The sequence below is a fragment of the Pinus tabuliformis genome, chromosome 8 (genome assembly GCF_031772625.1).
Source record: "Pinus tabuliformis cultivar Carrire ecotype Pingquan chromosome 8, CPIR1, whole genome shotgun sequence".
Lineage (NCBI taxonomy): Eukaryota > Viridiplantae > Streptophyta > Pinopsida > Pinales > Pinaceae > Pinus > Pinus tabuliformis.
Genome location: NC_142294.1, coordinates 1,903,918,325 through 1,903,943,968, shown reverse-complemented (window position 1 = coordinate 1,903,943,968; position 25,644 = coordinate 1,903,918,325). Strand labels below are relative to the sequence as shown.

The 25,644-nt window shown below is 33.9% G+C and overlaps 1 protein-coding gene across 4 annotated transcripts in view; it reads right to left on the bottom strand.

The window, feature by feature from the left end:
* Positions 1-14,449: 14,449 nt before the first annotated feature.
* The window catches only part of LOC149244036 (uncharacterized), a 48,772-nt gene continuing 37,577 nt past the window's right edge, over positions 14,450-25,644 (bottom strand). For all 4 annotated transcript variants that reach the window (XM_089374727.1, XM_089374730.1, XM_089374729.1 and 1 more), the window contains 7 exons: positions 18,745-19,284; positions 17,622-18,624; positions 17,360-17,533; positions 16,912-17,232; positions 15,422-16,582; positions 15,164-15,226; positions 14,450-15,074 (listed from right to left, as the gene is read on the bottom strand). In XM_089374727.1, the coding sequence (XP_089230853.1) occupies positions 14,571-15,074; positions 15,164-15,226; positions 15,422-16,582; positions 16,912-17,232; positions 17,360-17,533; positions 17,622-18,624; positions 18,745-19,220 (3,702 nt within the window). In that variant the 5' untranslated portion in view covers positions 19,221-19,284 and the 3' untranslated portion in view covers positions 14,450-14,570. The remainder of the gene's footprint in view (positions 15,075-15,163; positions 15,227-15,421; positions 16,583-16,911; positions 17,233-17,359; positions 17,534-17,621; positions 18,625-18,744; positions 19,285-25,644) is intronic.

Below are 25,644 nucleotides of genomic sequence, written 5' to 3'. Positions count from 1 at the left end.
GCCATTTCATGGGCCTCCAAGAAGCAGCCAATAGTGTCATTGTCAACAGCAGAAGCTGAATATGTCATAGCAACAGCAGCAACGTGTCAGGCAGTTTGGATGAGAAGGATGTTGAGGGATCTTCGTCATGACCAAGAGGGCGCGACAACTATTTTCTACGACAACACCTTAGCAATTGCATTGTCAAAGAATTTTGTCTTCCACAAAAGGACCAAGCATATTGATGCTAAATATAATTTTATTAGAGAGTTGATTAACAATGATGAAATTGTGTTGCAGCACTACAGGTCACAGGAACAGCTTGCTAATATTTTCACAAAGCCATTGGTAGGAGAAAAATTTGTTTATCTCAGAAACTGTTTGGGAATTGTCAATGGCAGTGGTTGTGATTAAGGGGGGGTGTTGGAAATAATAATCCCCAACCACCGCAATAAACAGCCGACAACAGCCATACATGTCAGACACTTTTGCAGGCTGCGTCTGTGCTTGAAGACATTTTTGCAGGTTGCGTCTTAGTGTGAAGATAGAAGGTCTGAAGTTAGATGCGAACCATTCAGAAACCCAACAAAGGCATTTAAAGAATTTATGTACTTAGGTAAATAGATATGGGCAAGCATTAATTCAACAACCTTGCCCACACTCCAGAAACACCTACGCGACTCTGATCACACTCAACAACAACATCAAAATTAATTTTGCTCTATCATGAATTAAATGTAAAATTGTATGTTGAGTTATATATGAATGTAAAAGTCATTTTGTAAAGGCGAGACTGTGTAGATAGGTTAGAGAGTAAGAAGTAAGAAAAGAGCGCAAGTCTCTGTGGAGAAAATGGTGGAGCAAGTTTTGGTGGGCGCGTGAAAACAACAGTTACTCTGTTTTATTTTGAGTTATTCTGTGTAAGTTTAAATCACTGTAAAACTCTTACTTTACTTTGTGAATGAGCCGCAATCTCATGTAGATGTATTTTCATGTTTAAGAAATGAATACTAAGTTTTAGTGTGTGGCTCCAAACATATCTTGTTATTTTTGCTGTGAGTATTCATAAAGTCTCTGGAATAGTTCCGAGGTGCACGAAATCAAAGTCTGGAAAATTAGCCTCGCGGTGCCCGAAGGTAGCTCCGTGAAATCTGCTTCGTGGTGTGCGAACCTAGTTTCACGAAAGTAGCTTCGTGAAAGCCATAACTCTCTACCTCTCCCCTCCGCGAAAATGAAAATTAAATTCGCCAAATATTTCTAACAACTCCCTGCACCAACACCTTTTTGTCACGTCACCTGTGCTCCGATATGCAAGGATTTTGAAGCATATTTTCTATTTCGTTCCCAAAGCTTCGGATCCAAGTCTTCCAAGTTACAAATTTTTTATTACCTCCTTATTTTTTTTACCCTTGAGGTCTCTCGTTGAACACCAATAGCTGGAGCCATGGCCAGTCCAGGGTTTTGTTTTTCTTTTTGTGATTAAGTTCAATATTCCAGGAGCAACGCGTTCTTTTTTCTCCGTTTTTTATTTTACACATCACTATATATTAAAAAGCTAGCTACAGGATCGTGTGTGGCTGTTGGGTTTCTTATCGATAGACCTATGGCCCTAACCCTATCAAGTCAATGCCATCTTAATAAATTAAAAACTTATCTATTTATCAATATGTAATTAAGTAATTAAAAATCAATCAATTAATTTTTTAATATTTTTAATTAAAAACTATTATTTAGTTCTTTTTATTTAAAATAAAAATTTTAACTATAAAAATAACAATAATTACACAAATAATTATTAACTAAAACAAACAAACAAAAAAATTAATTTTTCTATTATTTAATTATTATTTTAATAACGATGATTTTGTTTATTGCTAGATGTCTTAACCAAGGACTCTAGTTGTTAGACTAAACAAAGCGCAGCTGAAATAAATATAAACATACATAGCACATACAAAAAACCTCACAAAACCATAACACAGAGATTTAACGTGGTTCACCCAACCAATCTGGGCTACATCCACCAGAACAGAGGCATCAGCAATCTTATTATTCAAAGGAGATTACAACAAATCTAATTCTTCACACATACTCTCAGCTCTCCCTATTTTCTCTACTTTCTCTACACACACTCTCACAATCCTCTACGGGATTACATTTCTATATAGCTGGAGCATAAAACTGAATCATAAATTCCCTCACAACAAATATAGGATGCATTAACTCCTCCTCAAAAAATACTGGAGCTAATATAGCAACTAATCCTATTGTTGTCACATACATGAGATTTTTCCCAAATTTAATAAAACAGAAAATCTCAACAATCTCCACCTTGACAACAATTAGCCTGATGCCCTATTCATTTATTATTTTTATCTTTTCTACAAGCCAAGAGAAGCCAGACACCAACGCAGCTTCTCTAACAAAACTGGTTTCATGAACATGTCTGCACAGTTTTCCTTTGTATGCACCTTTTCAAGAGAAACACCCCTTTCAGTGATAACCTGTCTTACAAAATGGTACTTGATAGGTATATGCTTTGATTTACTATGATAGGCTGGATTCTTAGCCAAATGAATTGCACTTTGACTATCACAAAATAGCTTGATGTTGTCATGTAACCTACCAAACTCACCAATCAAACCTTTCAACCAAACCGCTTCTTTGCAAGCATGCGAAGCAGCTATGTATTCTGCTTCAGTAGTGGATAAAGCAACAATATTCTGTAGCTTTTACATCCAGCTAATAGCTCCACCTGCAAGAGCAAAGACATATCCTGAAGTTGACCTTCTCTTATCCAAATCACCTGCAAAATTGGAATCAACATATCCGCAAACAAATTCACTACTTCTGTTATAAGTGATACAATAATCACTTGTGCCTCTCAAATACCGAAGCACCCATTTCACTGCTGACCAGTGTTCTTTTCCTGGATTTTCCATATGCCTACTGCATGTGAAATATCTGGTCGAGTACAAACCATCGCATACATTAAACAACCTACTACATTGGCATATGGAATTCGAGACATATATTCCTTTTCTTCATTTGTACTAGGACATAAACTTGAAGAAATCTTAAAATGGGAAGCTAAAGGGACTGAAACAGGCTTCACATTGTTCATACCAAACCTCAAGAGTATTTTCTCAATATACTTCTGTTGTGATAGCCACAGCTTACCATTGCTCCTGTCTCTGAAAATCTCCATGCCCAAAATTTGTCTTGCTGCTCCTAGATCTTTCATATCAAATGTCCTAGCCATCTGAGCCTTTAACCTGTTGATCTCTGTTATGCTTTTGCTTGCTAAAAGCATATCGTCAACATACAACACTAAGATAATGAACATGCCATTACTTAATTTCTTAAAGTAAACACAATGATCATATTCACTTCTTATATAATTTTGACTCAACATGAAAGAATCAAACTTCTTGTACCATTGTCGAGGCGACTGCTTCAGACCATACAATGATTTCTTGAGCCTGCAGAAAAATTTCTTGTTGCAATTTTGAACAAACCCTTCCGGTTGTTCCATGTAAATTTCCTCATCTAAATCTCCATGTAAAAATGCAGTTTTAACATCTAGTTGTTGTAATTCTAAATCAAGTAAAGCAACTAATGCTAATACAAGTCTAATTGAAACAATTTTTACAACTGGTGAAAATATCTCATGAAAATCAATGCCTGCTTTCTGAGAAAAACCTTTCGCGACCAGCCTTGCTTTGTACCTGTCCTTTGAACCATCAACACCCCTTTTCAATTTGTACACCCATTTACATCCCACAGTTTTTCTGTCTTTAGGAAGTTCTACCAGATCGCATGTGTCATTCTTGTGTAATGCCATCTTCTCGTCCTTCATAGCTTCTTTCCACTTCTCACTTTTAGAACCTTCTACAGCTTCCTGGTAACACAAAGGTTCATCATCGTTAGCGGTTAAAGCAACTGAAGTAACATAATCATCATACCTTCTAGGAGGACGTTTAATTCTCGTGGACCTCTTTAAAGATGTTTCTGGTACTTCCACAATTTGTTGATTATTGTCTGTAGGAACTTCTTCATGATCAGCATCTGAATCATGTTCATGATCTACATCTGAAACTTATTCATGACTTACATCTGAAACTTGTTCATCTTGACCATCATCAATATTTGGATTGGTTTCAAATTGAATGTTGTGAAGCTTAGATACATTATCCTGTTTCACTTTATCATCTACATTGGAACTTTCAAGTGAGGATTCATTAAATTTAACATATCTGTTAATGATGATCTTGTGAGTAGTAGGATCCCACAATCTGTATCCCTTAGTCCCATCACCATATCCAACAAAGATATATCGTTTTGATTTAGGATCTAATTTAGAACGCTGATGTTTTGGAACTAGAGCATATGCATCACAACCAAAAACTTTCAGTTTAGAATAATCACAAGGATGACCTTTCCATACCTCTTGTGGAATTTTTCATCCTATTGCAGTTGATGGTGATCGATTTATCAGATAGCAAGCTGTAGCAACCGCTTCTGTCCACAATTCCTTCTGCAAATTGGCATTACTCAGCATACTTCTTGCTCTCTCTAAAAGAATCATGTTCATGCGTTCAACAACTCCATTTTGTTGTGGAGTATACACAGTGGTTTTATGTCTTTCGATCCCAGCTTCCTTGCAATAATTATCAAATTCCTTTGAAGTAAACTCACCACCATTTTCAGTTCTTAAACAATTAATAGTTCTTCCAGTGATGTTTTCAACTAATTCTCTAAACTGTTTGAAAACTGTAAACACATCAGACTTCTTCTTTAACATGTAGACCCACACTTTCCTAGAGAAATCATCAATAAAAGATACAAAATATGATGAACCTCCATATGAGGTTGTAGGAGACGGACCCCAAACATCAGAATGAATATAATCAAGGATTCCCTTACTAGTATGTTGTCCTGTTTGAAACTTCTGCTTGCTTTGTTTCCCAAACAGACAATGTTTGCAGAAATCTAACTTAACAGACTTTAGACTAGGAAGTAACTTACGATCAGATAAAATCTTTAATCCTCTTTCGCTCATATGGCCCAACCTTTGATGCCATAAACAAATAGAATTACTGTCATTTTCAGACACTAAAAAAACATAATCTGACTCTGTTCTTCCTTCTAACTGGAAAAGATTTCCAACCTTCTTTGCTTTCATTACTAGTAAAATTCCTTTATAAATTTTCATTACTCCACCTTGAATAAAGGTTTTATATTCATTTGTGTCCAGTACTCCTAATGAAATGAGATTTTTCCTTAGTTCAGGTACATGTCTTACATCAGTTAAAATTTTATTTGTCCCATCAAACATTTTAAGCTGAACAGTTCCAATTCCCACAATGTTGCATGTGACATCATTTCCCATGTAAACTACTCCATCATTGATTGGTTTATAAGTTTTAAACCATTTCCTATGAATACACATGTGATTTGATGCACCAGAATCTAACAGCCAATGTTGATCATGACTAGACAAATCAACTGATAACACTTCATCACTCATACCTGTCTTGGATGCAGAACCTGTATTTGTCGTGTTTGCTTCTTGCTTCGCTGTTGACGAGTCTTCTTTGGATGCTTGCTGTCTCTTCCAACAATCCTTCTTCAAATGTCCTGATTTGCCACAAAACCAGCACTTTACCTTACTCTTCTTCCCTTTCGATTTTGATCGTGAGTCGCTGTGCTTACCAGAGTGTCTTTCTCTAGAACGACCTCTAGCCATCATTGCTTCTGATGTAGAGGTTTCAGAATTTGACCTCTTCTTTGTCTCTTCGGACAACAAAGCTCCAACAATATCATCAAATTCAAGGGTTTCTGATATACTTAAACTTATAGAAGTAACAAAATGATCCCATGACTCGGGCAATGAGCACAATAAAGTTATAGCTTTATCTTCTGATTCAAATTTTACTTCTATACTTTCTAATTGCACCATGAGAGTATTAAAGACATTCAAATGATTAGTAATAGATGTACCTTCCTTCATGCGCAGACTATACAATTGTCGCTTCAGAAGAATCCTATTGGTCAAGGATTTAGTCTTGTACAGCTTCTCCAGCTTTGTCCACAAACCAGCAGCAGTTTTCTCTGACACGATGTTAAACAAAACATCATCCGCCAAACACAATCGAATACCGCTCAGAGCTCTTCCATCCAATTCATTCCATTCATTATCTGTCATGGGGTAAGGCTGTTTGGATTTTCCCAACAGCGCCTTCACCACGCCTTGTTGCACAAGCAGATCATGCATCTTCACTTTCCAGATCTCGAAGTTATTTTTGCCATTGAACTTCTCGATCTCAAAACGAGCACTTTGAGTTTTTGCCATGTTGTATCAAACAAACAATCTCCAATTCCAAATTTAAAAAATGCCTCTGTCATACCGTGTAATCACAATTTTAAAAGAAAAAACAAAAAATTGCAGGTTTACCAGAGGGAAAAACTGTCGGGCGCTCCTTGACAGCGGAAAACCCGCGCCTAAAACACAATCCACTGCCTGGCGCTCCTTTGACAGCAGATGCTCCGCGCCAGAGCAAAATCCGTATAAGTGACGAAAAATTGGCGCTCTTAATCCCGTCGATTCCGCGCCAATCGGGATATTGGAGCTCTGGCGCGAGTATCAGACTCGGATCCGCGCCAATTGGCACTTCTGTTCAAAAATAAAACGCGCCAATTCGTTCACTGCCAGAAATTGGCGCGACTGTCTCTGCTAAAACCGCGCCAATTGCCAAAACTCCACCTTCAGCCGATCTATCACACGCACCAGCTCCACAACCAGAGACTTGTAGGTTATGGGCCCTCCACGCTTCGCTGCGCCGCTTTGATACCACTTGTTAGACTAAACAAAGCGCAGCTGAAATAAATATAAACATACACAACACATACAAAAAACCTCACAAAACCATAACACAGAGATTTAACGTGGTTCACCCAACCAATTTGGGCTACATCTACCAGAACAGAGGCATCGGCAATCTTATTATTCAAAGGAGATTACAACAAATCTAATTCTTCACACATACTCTCAGCTCTCCCTATTTTCTCTACTTTCTCTACACACACTCTCACAATCCTCTACGGGATTACATTTCTATATCACTGGAGCATATAACTGAATCATAAATTCCCTCACAACAAATATAGGATGCATTAACTCCTCCTCAAAAAATACTGGAGCTAATATAGCAACTAATCCTATTGTTGTTACATACATGAGATTTTTCCCAAATTTAATAAAACAGAGAATCTCAACACTGGTTGCCAAGTGACAACCTTTACCCGTTGGTAACTGTCGCAGAGCCTCTGGCTTATACAACCACCCCTGTTTTTTTGTTATTTCTTTTTTTCTATTAATTAATATTTTTCATTAATTGTTCTCTCATTTATTAGCATTTTCTTCATTAATTATTTTTCTCATTACTCTATAATATCTATTTTCTTTGTATAAAATTTTAAAATTAAATATTAATATTTTTTATTAAATAATTTTCTAATTAACAATTTATAATTAAATAAATAAATATTTATTTAATTTAGTTTTATTAATTTTTACTTTTAAAATATTTTCACTAAATTAATAATTAATAATTTATTATCTCTTTTAATTATAATTTTTTTAAGTATGTTTTTCAATTATAATATTTTTTTTTAATTTTAATAATTATTATTGTTTTCTTCACTAATTATATTTTCATTATTTTATAATATCCGTTATTTAAAAATAGTTTTTAAATTTTACTATTAATAACTATTTTTTATATATAATAATTTTTTTTATTAACCATTTATAATTAATTAAATTAAATTAATTTATATTTTTTATTAAATAAATTTCTTAAATTTACAATTAATAATTTATTATCTTTTTAATAATTTATTATTAAAATAATAAAAATTAAAGTGATAAAATAAATATCTTTAAATTAATAATTATTTTTATTCCATTGTTTATATTATGCCCACATTACTCAATTATGTTAACCCCATGTGACGGCCGCCAATACTTGGTAAGCGATCTTTAAAGTAATTTTTCCCTTACACCACAATCGTTGATCGACCACTCAGATGAAGCACATCTCACGAATATTCACTGGAGATTCAATCCCACCCGCCAATTAAGAAAAAAGGTCAATAAGCCTATATCCACCTGCGAGTCGACATCTATACACCTATTGGTGAACTCCTCTTAGCCAGACACGTTTTTTACTATAAAATATTCAACAGAAAACTTCTCATTCAACATTTTTTATTTAAAAAATGCTTTTGTTGAAAACATTAATCCAATCATGAATATTTGGAAACAAATATTTTTTTTTGAATTTTGACTTAAAATTAACCTAATTAATTAGTAAATGTGGTATATATACGAGGATAGCCATATATCAACCATATTAATAACTAGTAAGTGTATATTAATAATTATTAAATGTGTAGTAGAGGCTTAATGTTAATATTAATTAATCTATAATTATATCTGAGATCCCCTCTCTGAGCTATTACCTAACCTCATATCTCTATGAATTAATTAATAAAGCATCATTACAAAATCCTTGAAGTTGTAAGGATCTACGACAAAGAACTTGCAAAGTAATTTCTGAATCGTAAGGATATATGACAAAGGCAAGTGATTTGCGGACTAGTTTTTGAGGTATCAAGCTTTGCCGTAGATCTTATTCAGCATATGGCTTATTCATATAAGTTTGAGAAGGCGTCTATACCATCATAATCAATTCAAAGTGATTCAACTCGATGCACATTGAAGTCTGATTGTAGAAGAGGTCTCAGTGCCATACAATGATCATTGTGTTCGATCCTTGATAAAACCGCAGTGTGGATCTCTCCAGTGATTGATTCAGGCAAACTCAGTGGTCTCTACGGTGAGAGTCCTTGCGGCTCGGTTGACTTATGTAATTGATTCGGTGATCTGAATGATACGACACATATCCTGAACTTGAAGCTTCTGCGATTCGGTGCAAATAATCTGTACAGTGCACTCTACATATCTTTGTGGGCTACCTCAATTACTTGGACTCTGACAAGTGCATACGTTCTCTCTCTTCCTCTTTTGTTAATTTTTCTTGCTTACATTATGAGTACCCTCTCAAATATCTAAGCCCTATTCTAGCAAAGGGAGACCAAGTAAAATTAATCTAGACAATCTTTATGAGTACATTGAATGTTTAGACAAATGAAGAGAAGAAAGAGAAAACCAATTTAAAATAGAATTAATGACATTGCTTAAAATCATTCACAAATCGCTAGAAAATAGAATAATCTCACTTGAGAATGAACTCCAAGGAATTAAAGGTAGGATTCAAGAAATAAAACATAGTAAACAATCAATGATTGAAGAAAATGATGCCCTGAAAAGCGAGATTAAAAATCTAAAAGAACAAATACATAATAACTCAGCCCTAAATAATGCAAAGAGTAAATTAGATATTAAACCCATAAAAGAGGAAATTAACAAATTGATTGAACTTGACCATGAGTGCCATAGAAAATCCTTGCACCTCATAATTTCTGGTATAGAAGAACAAAACAATGAGGGCACATTAGAAATAGTAGAAGAACAATTAAAAACAAAATCTCAAATTCAAACAACTTATATCATGGAAGAAATATCGGTAGGAAAGTTACTTGAGAATAAACATAAACTAATCCATATTAAGGTAAGTTGCAATGACCACAAATTAGATATACTCAAGAAATCCCCGAGCCTAAAGGGAACCAGAATATTTATAAATGAAGTTATAACTCCAGAATACCAAGTTGAATGAAGGAAACAAGTTCAAAAGGTCAAGGAGGAAAGAAAAGAAGGGAAGTTGGCTATCATTAGGGATAGGAAATCTATTATTCAAGATAGAGTCCAAAATGCGAGCGATAAATAGGGATTAGGATCACTAAGGATCCTCTTTTTGAACTGTCATGGTTTCCATGGCATAAAGGCCCTACTTTAAGCTAGATCTTGAGTGATATTGACCTTATTTTTCTAGTTGAAACTTGGGAGCATGACGAAACTAGGGTTCCATTCTTTGGTCTACCTATAACAAGAAATCCTCTCAAAGGGGTCTTGGTGGTATAGCCTGTTATATTAAGAACATTGTTTCTTCTCAGATCCAACTTCATACTATCAACCCTTTCAATCAGTACACTTCGATCAAGATCTTTGATTCTTCCTCCAATAGGATTTGTCTTTCAATCTTCTATTTTGCTCCTATCAACTCTACCTCTTATATGAAAAAGAACTGATATAAGAATTTTCCTTTCACTACCTTAGAAAAATACATTCACAACCTGAGGAATGAAGGTAATATCCTTTTTCTTGGGGATTTCAATGCTAGAACTGCTACCAACCAATTTATTATGTTAAGTAACCACTCTAACCCTGACCCCTTGTGGATTGATGAAGATGATGACTTAGCTAATAGATTAAAGAGATCCTCTGAAGATAGAAACGAGAACTTATTTGGCACCAAAGCCCTCAAGCTTTGTAGTTCCCAAGACTCAGTTCTCTGTAATGGTATTAGAATGTTGTCTTTCTCTGGCCAAATGACCTGTTTACATGGTTTGGGCAATAGTGTTGTGGACTATGTGATTTCAAACAACCATGTCCTTAACCGTATTACCAACTTTGAGCTTCTAAAAGATTTCGAGCCTGACTCTGACCATAGGCCTTTGTCTTTAACCCTCAATCTTGTTATGTATACTAGCCACATGTAGGATACTAGTGAATGCCAAAGATACACTCATTTCAATTAGAATAAGATAGACATTTTCTTAAAGGACTTAAAAAGGGATTAGAGTTCCCTAACTTATAATAACAATATTGATCAAATTTATCACAATTTTACTACTACCCTTTCCACTACCATTAACAAGTTCTCTACTGAGGTTTCATATAAGAAGATTAATAAAACTTCCAACCCTTGGTATGAAAATGACTATAAAAGTTCCAGGAAAAATATTTGAGACGCTCCTAATGATACTGTAAAGCTCTAAAATATTAGTATATACAAAGCCCTCATTAAAGAGAAGAAGAAACCATATATTAATAAGAGACAAGAGCATCTTCTTTACATTTCTAAAGTGGCGCCCAATTTTTTTTTGGCGTAATGTGCTTTTCTATAAATCTAAATATAATCATCCGTTCCCCTTACAAAAGTGGGACATCTATCTTAAGAAGTTGTATGACTCCTCGGACACCATGAATAACATCATTAGCACTCTTATTAAGGAAGATATCTTTTCTCATGAGGACGTTGAGTCTAGGATCAATAACCTCGCTAATGGGAACGCTAAAGATATTGAAGGATATCAAGTTGAAATCTTAAAGCTAGGAAGATATATCCTCATTCATCATCTCTACAAGCCTATCAATTTGGTTGTAAAGCATGGCTTCCCTAAGCCTTGGACGCAAAGCCTTATTGTGCCTATCTTTAAAAATGGGGACAAAATTGTTCCCTCTAACTACATGACCATTATGGTTAGCCACATCTTAGCCAAGCTTTATGGACTCATTTTGGAAAAGAAGATTAGCCATTGGCTTGAAATTGATGGTAAAAGAGCTAAAGGGAAAGTTGGTTTTAGGAGATACCACTCAACTATCGACCATCTTGTCACTCCCAAGATCATTTCTGAGGAATGTCGCAATAGTAAAGTTGATCTCTTTTGTTTCTTTGTGGACTTTAGAAAATCCTTTGACACTGTTCCTCAAGATAAGATTTGGAAAAGATTTGATGAGATAATGATTCCTCTTGAGTTGAAGATTGCTGTGATTCGCCTCTACAAGATGGTTGTTGCCAAGCTTAAGACCAATGAAGAGTGGTCTAAAGATATTAAATGCACTATCAAGGTTAAGCAAGGGTTTCCCCTTTCCCCTACCCTTTTTGGTATTTACATCGATAAGATAGAGGAGTGTTTGGAAACCATAGGGTGCAAGGGGACCAAGCTTGCTGGTATTATCATTACTCTTCTCCTCTACGCCGATGATACTATTCTTCTTGCTAGAAGCCATGAGGACCTGGACAAACACCTTAAGACTCTTCATGACTATTGCTCCAAGATGTGTATGACAGTTAATACCGACAAGACCAAAATCATGATAATTAAATCTAAAAAGATAACCGATGGAAATTTCATCTATGATAATAATTTCTTGGAACAGGTATCTTCTTATAAATATTTGGTTATTAACATTCCTTACCAACTCAACTGGAATTACAACATTGAGAAAAGGATTATTAGAGGTTGGAAAGCTTATTATGAGCTTGAAAACAATTGTAAGGATGTCAATCTTCATATTTGGAGTACAAAAATGTTACTCTTTGAGACCCTTGTCACCCCTGTTGTCCTATATGGTTTTGAAGTATGGGGTTGCTGTATATCTAGAGAGTCGTGGAGAAATATTGAGATGATTCAAAAAAATTCATAACGTACAATCTCAAGATCAAGGGAAATACCCCCTATCCTATCCTCCTTATCGAAGCTGGCCTCTCCCCTATTGAAAGCAAAGCTATGTTTAAGTATCTAATGTATAAGAAGAAGTTTTACAACATGGAACCCAAGAGGCTTCGTAAAATTGTTCTAACTTTAGTCAAAGTCCCCATCTTCGCCTCAAGCGTGAGTGGCATAAGGATGCTCAATCTTAGCTCAACCATTGGGGGATAAATGAGGAGATTATCCTAGGAAGCAAGGATAGTGTCAAAGATACTATCACCTCCAAATTTAAGGATAAGATATGGGTTAATAAGGATATGGAGGGTAAAAGTAAGATAAGATATTATAAGGAGGTGATTAACCACACCCTTGAGAACTGGAATTATCTTTCCGTTTTGACCAGCTCGAAGAAAAAGATGAACATCGTTAAGATTAGAACTTATTCTCATGAGCTTCGAAGTGAAACCGGGCGGTGGTCTACTCCCAAGACTCCCTGGGACAATAGAATTTGTCATCTTTGTGATACTAAGAGGGTGGAGGAATACAAACACTTTCTTTTACACTGTCCGACCCTTACTCACATCCACTCTCATTTCCCTAACATCTGTCACACTTCCAATTTTCTTGACTTGTTAATTCAACCCAACTATAGTGTTCTTGGGGCGTTTCTTTCCCTTCTTTAACATAGAAATAAGATTCTAAAGAATTACAATTAGATTATTCTTCTTCTTAAGGTGATAAACCACATTGGTCTTAGTAGACATTAATAATTATTATCATCATCATAATAATCAAGTTTTAATATTATTATATTATAATCATAAAATTATTTGTAATATATTATAAATATGCTTAGTTTAATTTATAGTTTTTAAAAACTTGAGTTTATGTTTTCTAATCCATAGAATTTGAGTGCGTGGTTGTTGAATGTATTTGTGCATTCAAAGATAGATTTAAAAAAAAAAACACATTCTTTCCAATAAAAACTATTTTATCTATAAAATAAACAATGTCTTATAAATATAATAATAATTAATTTCCACATACACAATTGTATTGGTGTATTAATAATTATTAAGTGTATAATATTAATTAATATATAATAATAATTAAATTTTAGTATTATTATATAATATTAATTATAATATATTATAAATATAATAATAATGATTAATATATTTAGTGTGTAACAAGTGTTTTTTGATTTAAAATATAAAATAAATGCTTTTGAAAAACAGCTTTCAGCCAAAAGCATGTGGTTATTAAATTTTACTTTGGACAACATGATTTTTAAAAAATGAATACCACAATGCTTTTGCCAGAAATTTTCATGAAATTTGTGAACAAACTCAGCACTCATTTTCATGGATTTCTCTCTATTTATTATAGAGTTCTTCGATTGAGGAGATTTTCTTACGACGTGTTCGGGGATAATTCGAGCCACTTAATGCCAAAGCAATTTGATTTTAATGATATGTAATTATAAATGAATAAATAACCTATTTAAGATGTGAATTTTGAATTTGAATCTGTCACTGCCTAATAAACCAAATCCTTTAAAATGTAAAACTTTCTGTGAATTGAAAATGCTTGTGCGTTAAACAATAAAATAAAAATGACAAACGTTTTATAACAATAAAACATGGTTGTGAATTTTAAAAAATACATAAATTATAATTTAACAATGCCTTCGTCATAAAGAAACATTATTATTACACTGCATGAAATTACTTTCAGATTACAATCAAACAATGTTTTGAACTAATCTCTAATATTTATGTTTTAATGTATACAAATTTTCTATTAAATTTCATAGGTTTTAATATATTGAAAAATATCTTCAAATTTTTATATATTTTTGAAATTCTGAATCTTAAAAATAAATTCAAATTATATAATATTATTTAATTATTAAATTTTTATAAATAAAATTAATTAAAATATATTAATTATTAATAAATATTTAAATAAATTAAATAAAAAATAATCTGATTCTTTACCAATATTTGTTATTATAACATAAAATTTCAAATATATTGAAAAATAATAAAAGCTACAATTTCCATCTCATAATCGAACCTATGTGTGATCATATAATGGTTTATCTCGACTTATTAACGACCCTTTTATCCGCCCGACCAAGAGCTTTTGGGTGCAAATTTTGCAATGATTTTCTTACAGGCTTCTAAGGCGGCCGATATAGAGTCGAGCGTCAGCAACGATACCCTTTCCACGAGAACTTTGCCCAATTCACTTGCACTTGCATCGCCGTGTAAACTCACCGTTAATTTACAGCGATTTCGCGGACGTCGAGCCAATTTCATATATTCCATAAAGCATTTTGAATATGGAGTCCACATAAATACATGAAGCCTTCTTCCACCGCTCTCGCTGCTCTCGCTACCCTTCGATATCCACAAGGGGGAGTCACTCTTATAGTCAAATGTCACGCGGAATGAATATCCACCGACATCGTTGGTGATAAACCACAATACCCAACACTGCGAATTATAGTCAAAGTCTATCGGATGTGAGAATTGGTAATCACGCGCAAAATTCACAACATTCAAGCTTTGAAAGTGAAAAATAGATTGAAGTTGAAACATATTCCGCCGAATTCGTCCTTCGTCCTGCACAAGCATTTCAGTTGACCCATTCAAAATCCAATTTATCTATGCTTCAAAACATTTTTCTTCTTTTAAAAAAATTGAACACCCACCATCTCATCATCCACTTTTCCAGTCAACATGAAATCTGGTAAAAGGACGCCAGGGGCCGAGTTCTGCACAACAAAATCTATAAATTGTAATATTGTTTGAAGTTAGAATAAGTTAAGGCACTCATCGATGGACCACCACACATTGATTGAACACCACTAGAATACTCAAGGTTTCTTAATTAGCAGAGAATATTACAGAAATTTAAAATAAATAAATCGTATGTATTAATATTTGGTGTAATGAGCAGAGATATTCACCAAAAAACTGCAAACATCTTCCCAGAAAATTTTATTGTCTGTTGAAATCTTCAGAGAATGCAAACATTTTAGGCTATTGATTCCTTTTATTCGCTTCAGCTTCCAACACCTCTCTGCTTCAATCTCTTCCACAGATATCAGACCTCGTACACCAAGCGTTTCCAGCGCGATACAACCATTTATGTTGAGAAATTTAAGGTTCACGAGAGTTGAAAGGTTCAGTGTCTCCAACTGCGAGCAGTCTTGCAGGTTCACTCTTACTAATGTTGATGGCAAGCGGATAATCTGCTTTAACTGAATATTTTCTGAAATATCTATAGTTTGGAGCCATGGGCAAACACCTTCAACCATAAATATCTTGGATATGGATGTTCTCTTCAAAGTGAGATCCCTTAGAACGCCCATGGTCTGCAGATCCTTTTGACAACTAAAGTTTGCTATTGGACAACAATCTATCGTCAAAACTTTGATATTGGGCGCTGCAATTCTTTCTGGCCAGAAGCCCTCTAGACGGCAGCATTGGATCACAATCAACTCTGTCAAACCCCTCAAATTGGCCACAGAACGTGGTAACCTCGTCAACTCCGGGCTCCCTATTCTCAGTTGGTTTAAGTTGCCGAGTTGTTCCACCTCCTCGGGTAAATGTGACAAACAGGTCGATAGTAAATTCAGATATCTCAGATGCCTTTGATATGGGATTCCCTCTGGCAAGGTTACCAATTGAACACATCCTTTGAAGTCAACATACTCTAATGTGGAAATTCGTCCCAAAATATCAGGCGGGATGGACAGTTTCCAGCATCCTCGTAATGACATATACTGCAGATGCAATAACTTGGAGAATGATTTTGGCAATTCTGTCAGATTAGTGCAACCAGATAGATCTAAATGTCTTAACCTTGCAAGTTCCCCAAAATTGACTGGGAGTGATTGTAGAGATGATAGATTTGTTAAAACCATCTTACACAAGTATTCCAATCCAGTCCATTTTAGAAAACTGATTAGATGTGGCATGACACCTTCTTGCTGGACGGCAGACGGGCTATAATTTTCTGAAACTTTCATCGAATGTCCAGCATGGAGCGTCGAGCTGCTGCTGGAGGTACTTGGAACGTTGTCGGCCACTCCGCTAATATTCAACTCATTTAAGCGCGAGCATGGCTGCTTGCAAACGATAACTATTTTAAAAACGGGTAACATAATGAAATCTTGGATCTGTCAAAGTAGAGAGAAATATGAAATTGGAATATTTTTAACTATATCTATGCTTAATAGATCGATCCGGATTTCAGATTATACGATTTTTGAAATTTATATGACTATGGAATCTTGGATCTGTTAATATGGAAAGAAATTTGAACATGGGATTAATGTAAGTGTCACAATACTTGTATATTGGTTTGCGGCACTGCCGTCAACACTGAGGTCGTTAGTTTCATTTTTTCATAATAAAATACTGTGCACTAATTGAATCAGTCAAGACGTGTTACCTTATTTAAATTGCGATCCATGTAAGCTAGATCAAATTTTCGGAAAAACTGATCGATATTGTGTATATGGCCCTCAAGTTCCAAAACTCTCAACTTTGGAAGAAGAATGTAAGAATGAAAAGGTATGGACCCAAACCGGAAATTGCGCAAACGAAGCCAAACCAATTCACCTGATAGCTTCCACGATCCCACCAGTGACGAAAATTCTATGGGAACTTCCAGCACTAATAGGTGGACACATTCGCCTTTGAAACTAGCGAAATCCGGCGGACTCTCATCTCTCGAGGTGCGAATTCCCCGTATTGGTAAATGTGATGCGCCCTGACAATCATATAAAGTTAATTAAAATGGTGCAACTTGGGGGATTAACCTAGTTACCTAAGGTCGGCCAATCTCAACGACCATAAACAATAAATAAATGAATAATGCTAAAATTAATCATGCATACGTGGGATTCCCTCAATTTGATTATATCCTCGGAGCAGCTAACCCGAAGCGGTTTACACGTTGGCAACACGGGAAAATCTCTTCGGGCAATATATCTGGCCAGTTGCCTAAGTTGATCGTGCATGGCCAGTTTATAACCCCGATACTTTAAGGAGGGATCATCGTCGCCAATCATCTGAAGAAACAAATTAAATTAAATAGTTACGGCAAAGGTAAGATGAGAAGGTTTGTAAAGCTAAATGAGACACATATATAATGCTTACTGGATCCTCCGGTTTTCTGCATTCAATTTCATCATCCGACTGAACGTCATAATGGAAGTCCACAAGGCATTTTTGATGGAGCCTTTCAAGGGAGTGCACGATATTGCTGCCGTATAATCCCTCCAACACTCTAATTGCTAATTCTGTCTCTTCTCCCACCAAGAAGCAGCCGATGTCCAGAAATGCTTCCCTGTCCTCATCATTGAGAGCATCGTAACTAACTTTTAGTGTTTGTAGTATATCCTCATGCAGTGTTGTAGAGAACCTTTTCAACTGCCGCTTCCAGTAATCTTTGTCAGACTTGCCAACAAAGTGTGCCCCCAAAACTTTTAATGCCAAAGGAAAACCCTTACAAATTTTCAAGAACTTCTCCACTAAATCTTCGAATTCTTCGGATGCTTTCGATTCACGAAAAGCATGTTTGCAGAAGAGCTCTTGGGCATGCTGTTCATTTAATGGCTTTACATCATACAAGACAGTTTCTGGAGAAGAGCGTCTCAGTAAATCTTTATCACGAGCTGTGATCAATATGAGACTCCCACGCCCCACTGAATCAATGTCTAAAAGATCATTTATTTGATCAATATGATCTACATCATCCAAAACAAGGAGAATGCGATGATGTCGTAAAAGATGCATCCCAATACTGTCAATATCCTGCAAATCCTGAGTATAGCCAAGCAGATCAGAGAGGAGCTTCTGTTGCAACTTAGCCAAATCTTGTGTTCTGACATTAGAAAGAAAACATGACTTGCCATTAAAACTTAGATATCTCAGGTTGTATAGATATTTAGCTAGAGTTGTTTTTCCTATTCCGCTCATTCCCGCAATCCCCACAATCATCGTGCCGCTGACATCGCTTTGTTTCAGAATTGATTTGATCAGGGGATCCTCCGCCACATGGTCGAGGCCGACTGGGTATTTGGCGACATATAATGATCCCCATTTAGATACCTCTTTTAACACTTTTTGCACAATATCCTCCAAAATTTCCCCATAGTCACTGAAAATGGCATACAGAACAGATATATTGACTCATTATGTCTAGAATTGAGCAAAGTAGATCGGAATTATATATATCAGTTAGATTCTGTAAGAAAGGGAAAAAAAAGGATGTATTCACCTTTCGTTCGGTTGGAAGAATATGCCAGAAATATCCGCGGCCTCGCTGAGGGTCTTCTTCCATTTTTCGATCTCATCCGTGGAGACTCTCCTTTTGATTTGGTGTTGATCAAAGGCATTTTTATAACATCCGCTCTCAATGTGACGAAGGTCTGCAGGCTGAACACCAAAGAACACCGGAATAACCTTCCTGTTGTGCTTATGATATGATCTTAAAATCCAGTACAGTTCCTCCATGCACCACCATGATTCAGCATAGCGCTCAGAAAAAATGGTAATGTGAACATAGGCACTCTGAATGGCGTTGTGGATTGCATCTGAGATAGTCTCTCCCGTGCGAATCTCATCCTTATCGAGAAAGACACGCAGCCCGTAACAGTTTGTGAGGCGCTTGTAGATCAGGCTGGCCAGGTTTTTCTTCACATCCGGTCCCCTGTGACTTATGAAAACGTGGTATGCACCTGGCTGTTGCTCCATTAGAAAAATGACGTTCTACAGAAGCAGATATGGTGTTCCTGATCGAAGTTGGGGAACGCTATGCCTGGAAAAGATATCGATGACAGCAATAAGGAAACATGGACAAAAACGAGCATTGCCATTAATGAATAGAATCAAGCGTTTGCCACGATTAATTGTAAAAGAGAGCGAACTTTAACTTTTATTGTAAAAGAGAGCGATTAATTGTTGAATTTCGCGTGATATCCAGGGGCATGATTAATAGAAGCTACTATTGAACAATTCCACATGTACATCCGCTATGTAATCTTTTTTCTTTTGAAACTTACCGCGATAGGCTGAGCAGGTGGATTGAGGAGAGAGAGCTTTTAAAATTTCCAAACGTTTAACTATATTAGATCAAAAATACTCTTTTAATATCAAATCTGGTACATTTTATTAAAAAATCAAAATCCTTCAAACTTAATTTCAATCTAAACCACCTTATAAGATTCAGCGACGTTTTACAATTTTAAAATAACTCTATCAAAAATTTACTTTACATTTATTTATCAAAAAATTACTTTACATTTATTTTACATTTATTTATCAAAAATTTACTTTACATTTATTTAAAATTAATTAGAGAAAAAGAATATAATCATTATTATTAAATTACTTTACATTTATTTAAAATTAATTAGAGAATAAGAATATAATCATTATTATTTTCTTTTAGTTTTGATTCAAATTTATCTTAATTTAGTTTCTTATTTTAATTTGAGTTATCTTCATTTAAATTTACATTAAAATTTATGGTCTAACTCAATAATTTAGAAACCTAAATTTAAAAATATAAAAAATATTTCCATACAATATTTAAACTTTACTTAAAGTATCCAAATTTAAAATTATTAACTAAAATAATTAAATTTTTACTAAATTTATATATATATATATAACACATAAATTAAACATCAAACTTAAAATAAACTTATGCTTAATGTAATAATCTATATAATAAAATTAAATTTAAAAAATTAATTTAAATAAAAACTACTCCATATTAACAATAATTTTAAATATAATTTCGACAAATTATGTAAAACAACTTAATTTAATGAAAAATACTCCAGAAATAAAACCATTAATAATATTGTTTAATTACAATTTTTGTTATATAAAAAATTTATTAACTTTGATACATCTATATATATATATATATAATTTTAAAACAAAAAAAATATAAATAACATAACTAATAAATCAACAAACTAATATGAACACTCAAAATTGAAAATCTATGCATCTAACTTTGTTTATGAAAAGCCATACCTATGCATCTAACTTTGTTTATGAAAAGCTATACATGTAAACATTCAACAAATGAAAGAGATATCTGAAAAGCTATGCATCTAACTTTGTTTATGAAAAACTATACCTGTAAACATAACACATAAAAGAGATATTGTTCTTTTGACAATTTTAAGAGATATCACAGTCAAAATTAAACAACATATTTATTAAAATATAATATCTCTCCTATTTACTGACTTGGGTCACCCAAAGGGCATCAATACCTCTCGGATCAATACCTCTCGGCCTATTCACTGACCTGACCCCAAGAGCTTTCGAGATTTGACCCTGTAACCTCCCATTGACAAAGCACTTGATTTGACCGATTGAGCTAACTCCTAAAGCTTTAAAAAATATATAATTTATTGTAAAAAAAATTAATAACAAAAAGCGAAAACAATACCCATGAATTTGCAATTGAATTTACTCCATGTCTCTGCGTATAGTTTTGACATTATATTTATTATTAATTTGAAAGCTTAATTTACTCAATGTGTATGCGAGAAATAGCCAAAGAAAGGTGGCCATAGCTGCCGGCTATGGATAATAGCAATTGTAGCCATTGTTGCCTTGATCTACCGATAACCTTTCGGCCACTATTGAACCAAAGATGCCGTCATTGAGAAATTTAGAATTAAAATTCGGATATTTAAATTTTAATTAAAGTTTGGCGGTAAATTAAATGAAAGGTTTTATGTTTGGAGTTTAGGATTTAAGGATTATATTTTTTTTATTAATATTTATTTCATTCCTCGACATGTGCATAGTATTTTTCCTCCAGAATATTTTCATATTTAAAATGTGATTGATATTTTCGTAATAATTTCTTAAAAGCTCTGGTATTTACATGTGAAAGTAAAACATAAAAAGTAAATCATTGATTATTAAAAAAATGTGTGATTAAAAAGTAAATCATTGATTATTAAAAAATGTGTGATTATGAGAATATTACAGAGAAATTTTGATATTATAAATTATTTAATGGTTATAAGTTAAGAAGGATTAATCATTTTTAGTCTCTAAAAATGAATATTTTATTGTAGATGCAAGAATGTTAGGAAGTAATGTACAATGACTTTGTAGAGATAGATTAAGAAGTAATGGACAATGACTTTGTAGAGATAGATCAAAGAATTTTCTAGACCATGATTAATTCTTAAACAATCAACTTGCAGAAATGGGACGCCAAATTTTGGATCTAGAGTTTAATAGATGGCTCAATTTTTCTAGAGTTAACATATCAAGATAATGACAAAGTGAGGGCTATTAAGTTTCAAAAGCTTAGGAGAGAGTTTGAAACACTTAAGATGAAGAAAGTAAAAATCATTGACTAGTTCATGAATCGAGTGATTAGAGTTGTAAATCAGCTCAAAACTCATAAATAGACAATTGAAGATTAGCAAAATAGTGGAAAAAGGTTCTTAGAATCCTACATATGAAGTTTGAGATGGATATCACTACCGTAAAAGAGTCGAAAGATATGTCCAAACAAACAGTGGAAGAATTGATGGAGTCTCTTTTATTGCATGAGTCAAGAATCAACATGGAAAATGAGTCTTTAGAACATGCATTTAAGACATAGGCACTCGTTGGTAGAGGCATAGGTAGAGAGAGATAGAGGTCAAAGAGGCAAAGATAATTATCAAGCAAAAAAATAATTAAACCAAAACAATAAGATGATCAGTTAGCCAAGACTCTCATAATCAAAGGGGGGGAGGTAAAAGATGAAAAGACAAGTCCAGGGTACCATGTCAATACCACAAAAAGTATGGGCATTATGAAAGTGAATGAAAAAAGAAATACTTAGATCTAAACAAGGATAGGGCTAATGTCTTCAGCATCGAAAAAAAAAACATCTGGGTCAATGTTCATTTGATGTCAAATCATTGAAGAAGATCAAAACAAAGTTCTTTGATTGTGTGGAGAGTGGCTATAGTAATCCACAATAAATAACAAGACGTTGTTTCTTAGCATTGATAGATCCATCCAATTTGAAATTACTTTAGAAGATGATTCTAGTGTTAAGGCCATAGGCAAAGGTGTTGTGTTCACTCTCACTAAGAAAAATGAAAAGAAAGATATCCTTGATGTCTTTTATGTACCAAATCTTATAAATAGTATGTTAAATATTGGATAGTTAATCAACATGGTTATGATATGATATTAAAGGATTCCACATGCACAATCTTAGATAATTCGCCTAATAAAAGCCCTGTTGCAAAGGTTCAAATGTGCAAAAAAAAAATACTCCCACTAAATATGAGAAGTGTACATCTATCATAGTCATATGTACAAAATGTCTCAACTATAGACGAGACTTTATTTCAACATTTTAGGTATGGTCGCATACATCTTATGACATCTAGTCTCTTGAAAAAAAATCAATGGCTAAGGGACCGTCCATATTAAATGAGCAAACTAACACTTGTGAAAGTTGAATTGTTGGAAAACATCAAAGAGACAGTTTTCCATAAGCCTCCTATTGAGCCAAAGAGCATCTAGACTCATCCACAAAAATATATGTGGACCATTCAAATTCATTCCATTAGTGGAAGCCTTTATGTTCTAACATTTATTGATGATTTCAATGGAAAATTTTGGGTGTATTTTTTCAAAATCAAACTAGAGACATTCAGAAAGTTCAAATAATTTAACTTTGTAGGAGAAAAGAAAAAAGGATAATATGTCAAAATGCTCATATCAAATGGAGGAGAGAATGACTCAAAGGAGCTCACAAAGTTTTGAAGAGATCGGGGAATTAAAATGTAGTTCACTACCCTATTTACCCCACAAGAGGATGAGTGTATAAATGGAAGAATATGACCATTGTGAATATGCCAAGTAATATGTTCAAAGCTAGAAATCTACTGAATGATTTTTGGGTTGAGGGTTTTTCTTGTTCAATCTACATATTGAACATATCTCCAAAACATAGTGTGAAAGGTAAAGTGTCTCCAAAAGCATGGAGTGGCACAAAGTGAAGTGTTTCTCATTAATTTTTTTGGCTATATTTCCTATTAACATGTCCCAAAATAGCTATGGATGAGCTTCACAACAATATTAAAAAAAAAATGCATTTTCATCTAGGGTACAATGAACATTTCAAATCCTACAATTTGTATAATTTAATCACTACAAAGTTTTTGGTGAGAAGAGATGTGAAATTCTTGGAGTGATCAAATGAATAAAGCAATGGATAGTATACATCCATCTATCCCACTAGATGAATAAGTGTAAAGTTCAAGATAGCTATTCCATCCACCAAGATGGCCAAGGTTACAGGGGCAAACAGAAGAAGATAGTTTTTATTTGAGAAAAGAGTAAGCCAATTGAATGAAAAATTAGAGTATTAGTCCTCCTTCCAACAATGAGCCAAAAACTTAAACAAGGAATCAAAAAAATAAGAGCTGAAGGGAAACATATGAACAATGTGATGACATATATCAACAAACTTATTTTTCCTTATTATCCTATCAACCTACTTATTTTCAAGATGAGGTGAATGGAGAGCATTAGGTATAGGCTATGAATGAAGAAACTGAACCCATTGAAAGGAATAAGACATGGGATCCTGTTTATCTCCTAACAAATAAAATGAGCATTGGTGTTAATTAGGTGTACATGACAAAACTAGATAAGAAAGGCAAATTAGAGAAATATAAGTCAAGGCTAGTTTGCTAAATGACTTTCTCAGCAACCGATTATTGACTATGGTGAAACCTTTGCTCCAATAGCAGGGTTGGATACTATTAGATTTGTGTTAACCATTATAGCCAAAAACAAATGGCCAGGTAACCAAATGGACATGAAGTCAATTTTCTTGAATGGAAAACTCTAGAGGACGAGATGTATGTAGATCGACGACTAGGATTTAAAGTAAAAGGACAAGAGTACAAACCATACAAGTGGATTAAAGCCTTGTATGGATTAAAGAAAGATTCAAGAGATTAGTATGATGAAATTAACTCATATTTACTCAACTATGGGTTTAGTGATAACAATAATGATCCCACTCTCTATACCAAATCAGATAAGAAAAAAGGATTATAGTTTGTATTTGTGACACGATATATACTATGAATATGATGTTAGATGATTTCAAAGTTGTTATGAAAAAGAGAATTTGATATGACAAACTTCCACCTCAAGAAGTACTTTTTAGAAATTTAAAGTTAATTAATCTACTTAAGGGATTTTAACATGTTAACAAAATTATGTTATAGATATTTTAAATAGATTCAAGATGAACAACTACAAACTAGAGGAACAAATTTGAGCAAGTAGGAAGATGGACCAACAATTGATTCCACATTGTATAAGAGGTTTGTATGTAATCTTTTGTACCTTTCTGTGAATGGATCTAATGCTATGTGTGCAATTAGCTCCATTTCTTGATTTATGTAGTCTCCCAAGGGATCTTAATGAAATATTGGAAAAATAATTTTGAGGTATATTGCGGGTACACCTAATTATGGATTATTTTACACAAGTTCTAAAGACAACACACTTATGGAATACAGAGGCAATGATTTTTCTAGCAATTTTGATGATAGAAAATGCACTTCCGTATATGATTTTCATTTGGGTACAAATTTGATCTCATGGACTTTTAAGAAATAGCCCATTGTCTCCATATCTTCTATAGAAGCAAAATATGTAGAAGTTACTACAATAGCATGTCATACATAATGACTAGCAAGACTTTTGAAGAATTTTGCACATGTGGGAAAGCAATCAACCTTTATTTCTTGTGACAACAACTCAACAATTGCATTATCAAAGGCCCATGTGTTCTCCAAGAAAACAAAGCACATTAACACTCTCTATCATTTTATTCGCAAGCTTGTCGACAATGGTGACATATCTCTTTAATTTTGTGGGTGTGGCGATTAGCTAGTAAATATATTCATTAAACCATTACAAAGAATATTTTTTAGATTCACAGACAAAACTTAGATAGTGTCCATGCCAATGAATGTAACAGTTGAGATTGAGGAATGTTAAAATATAATCTCTCTTGTTAACTGAATTAGTTGAATAGTTAGTTGTTAGTCTAATGTTTTTATTTTAAGAATGATATCTCTCTACGTTGTTAATCTTCAATAATTCT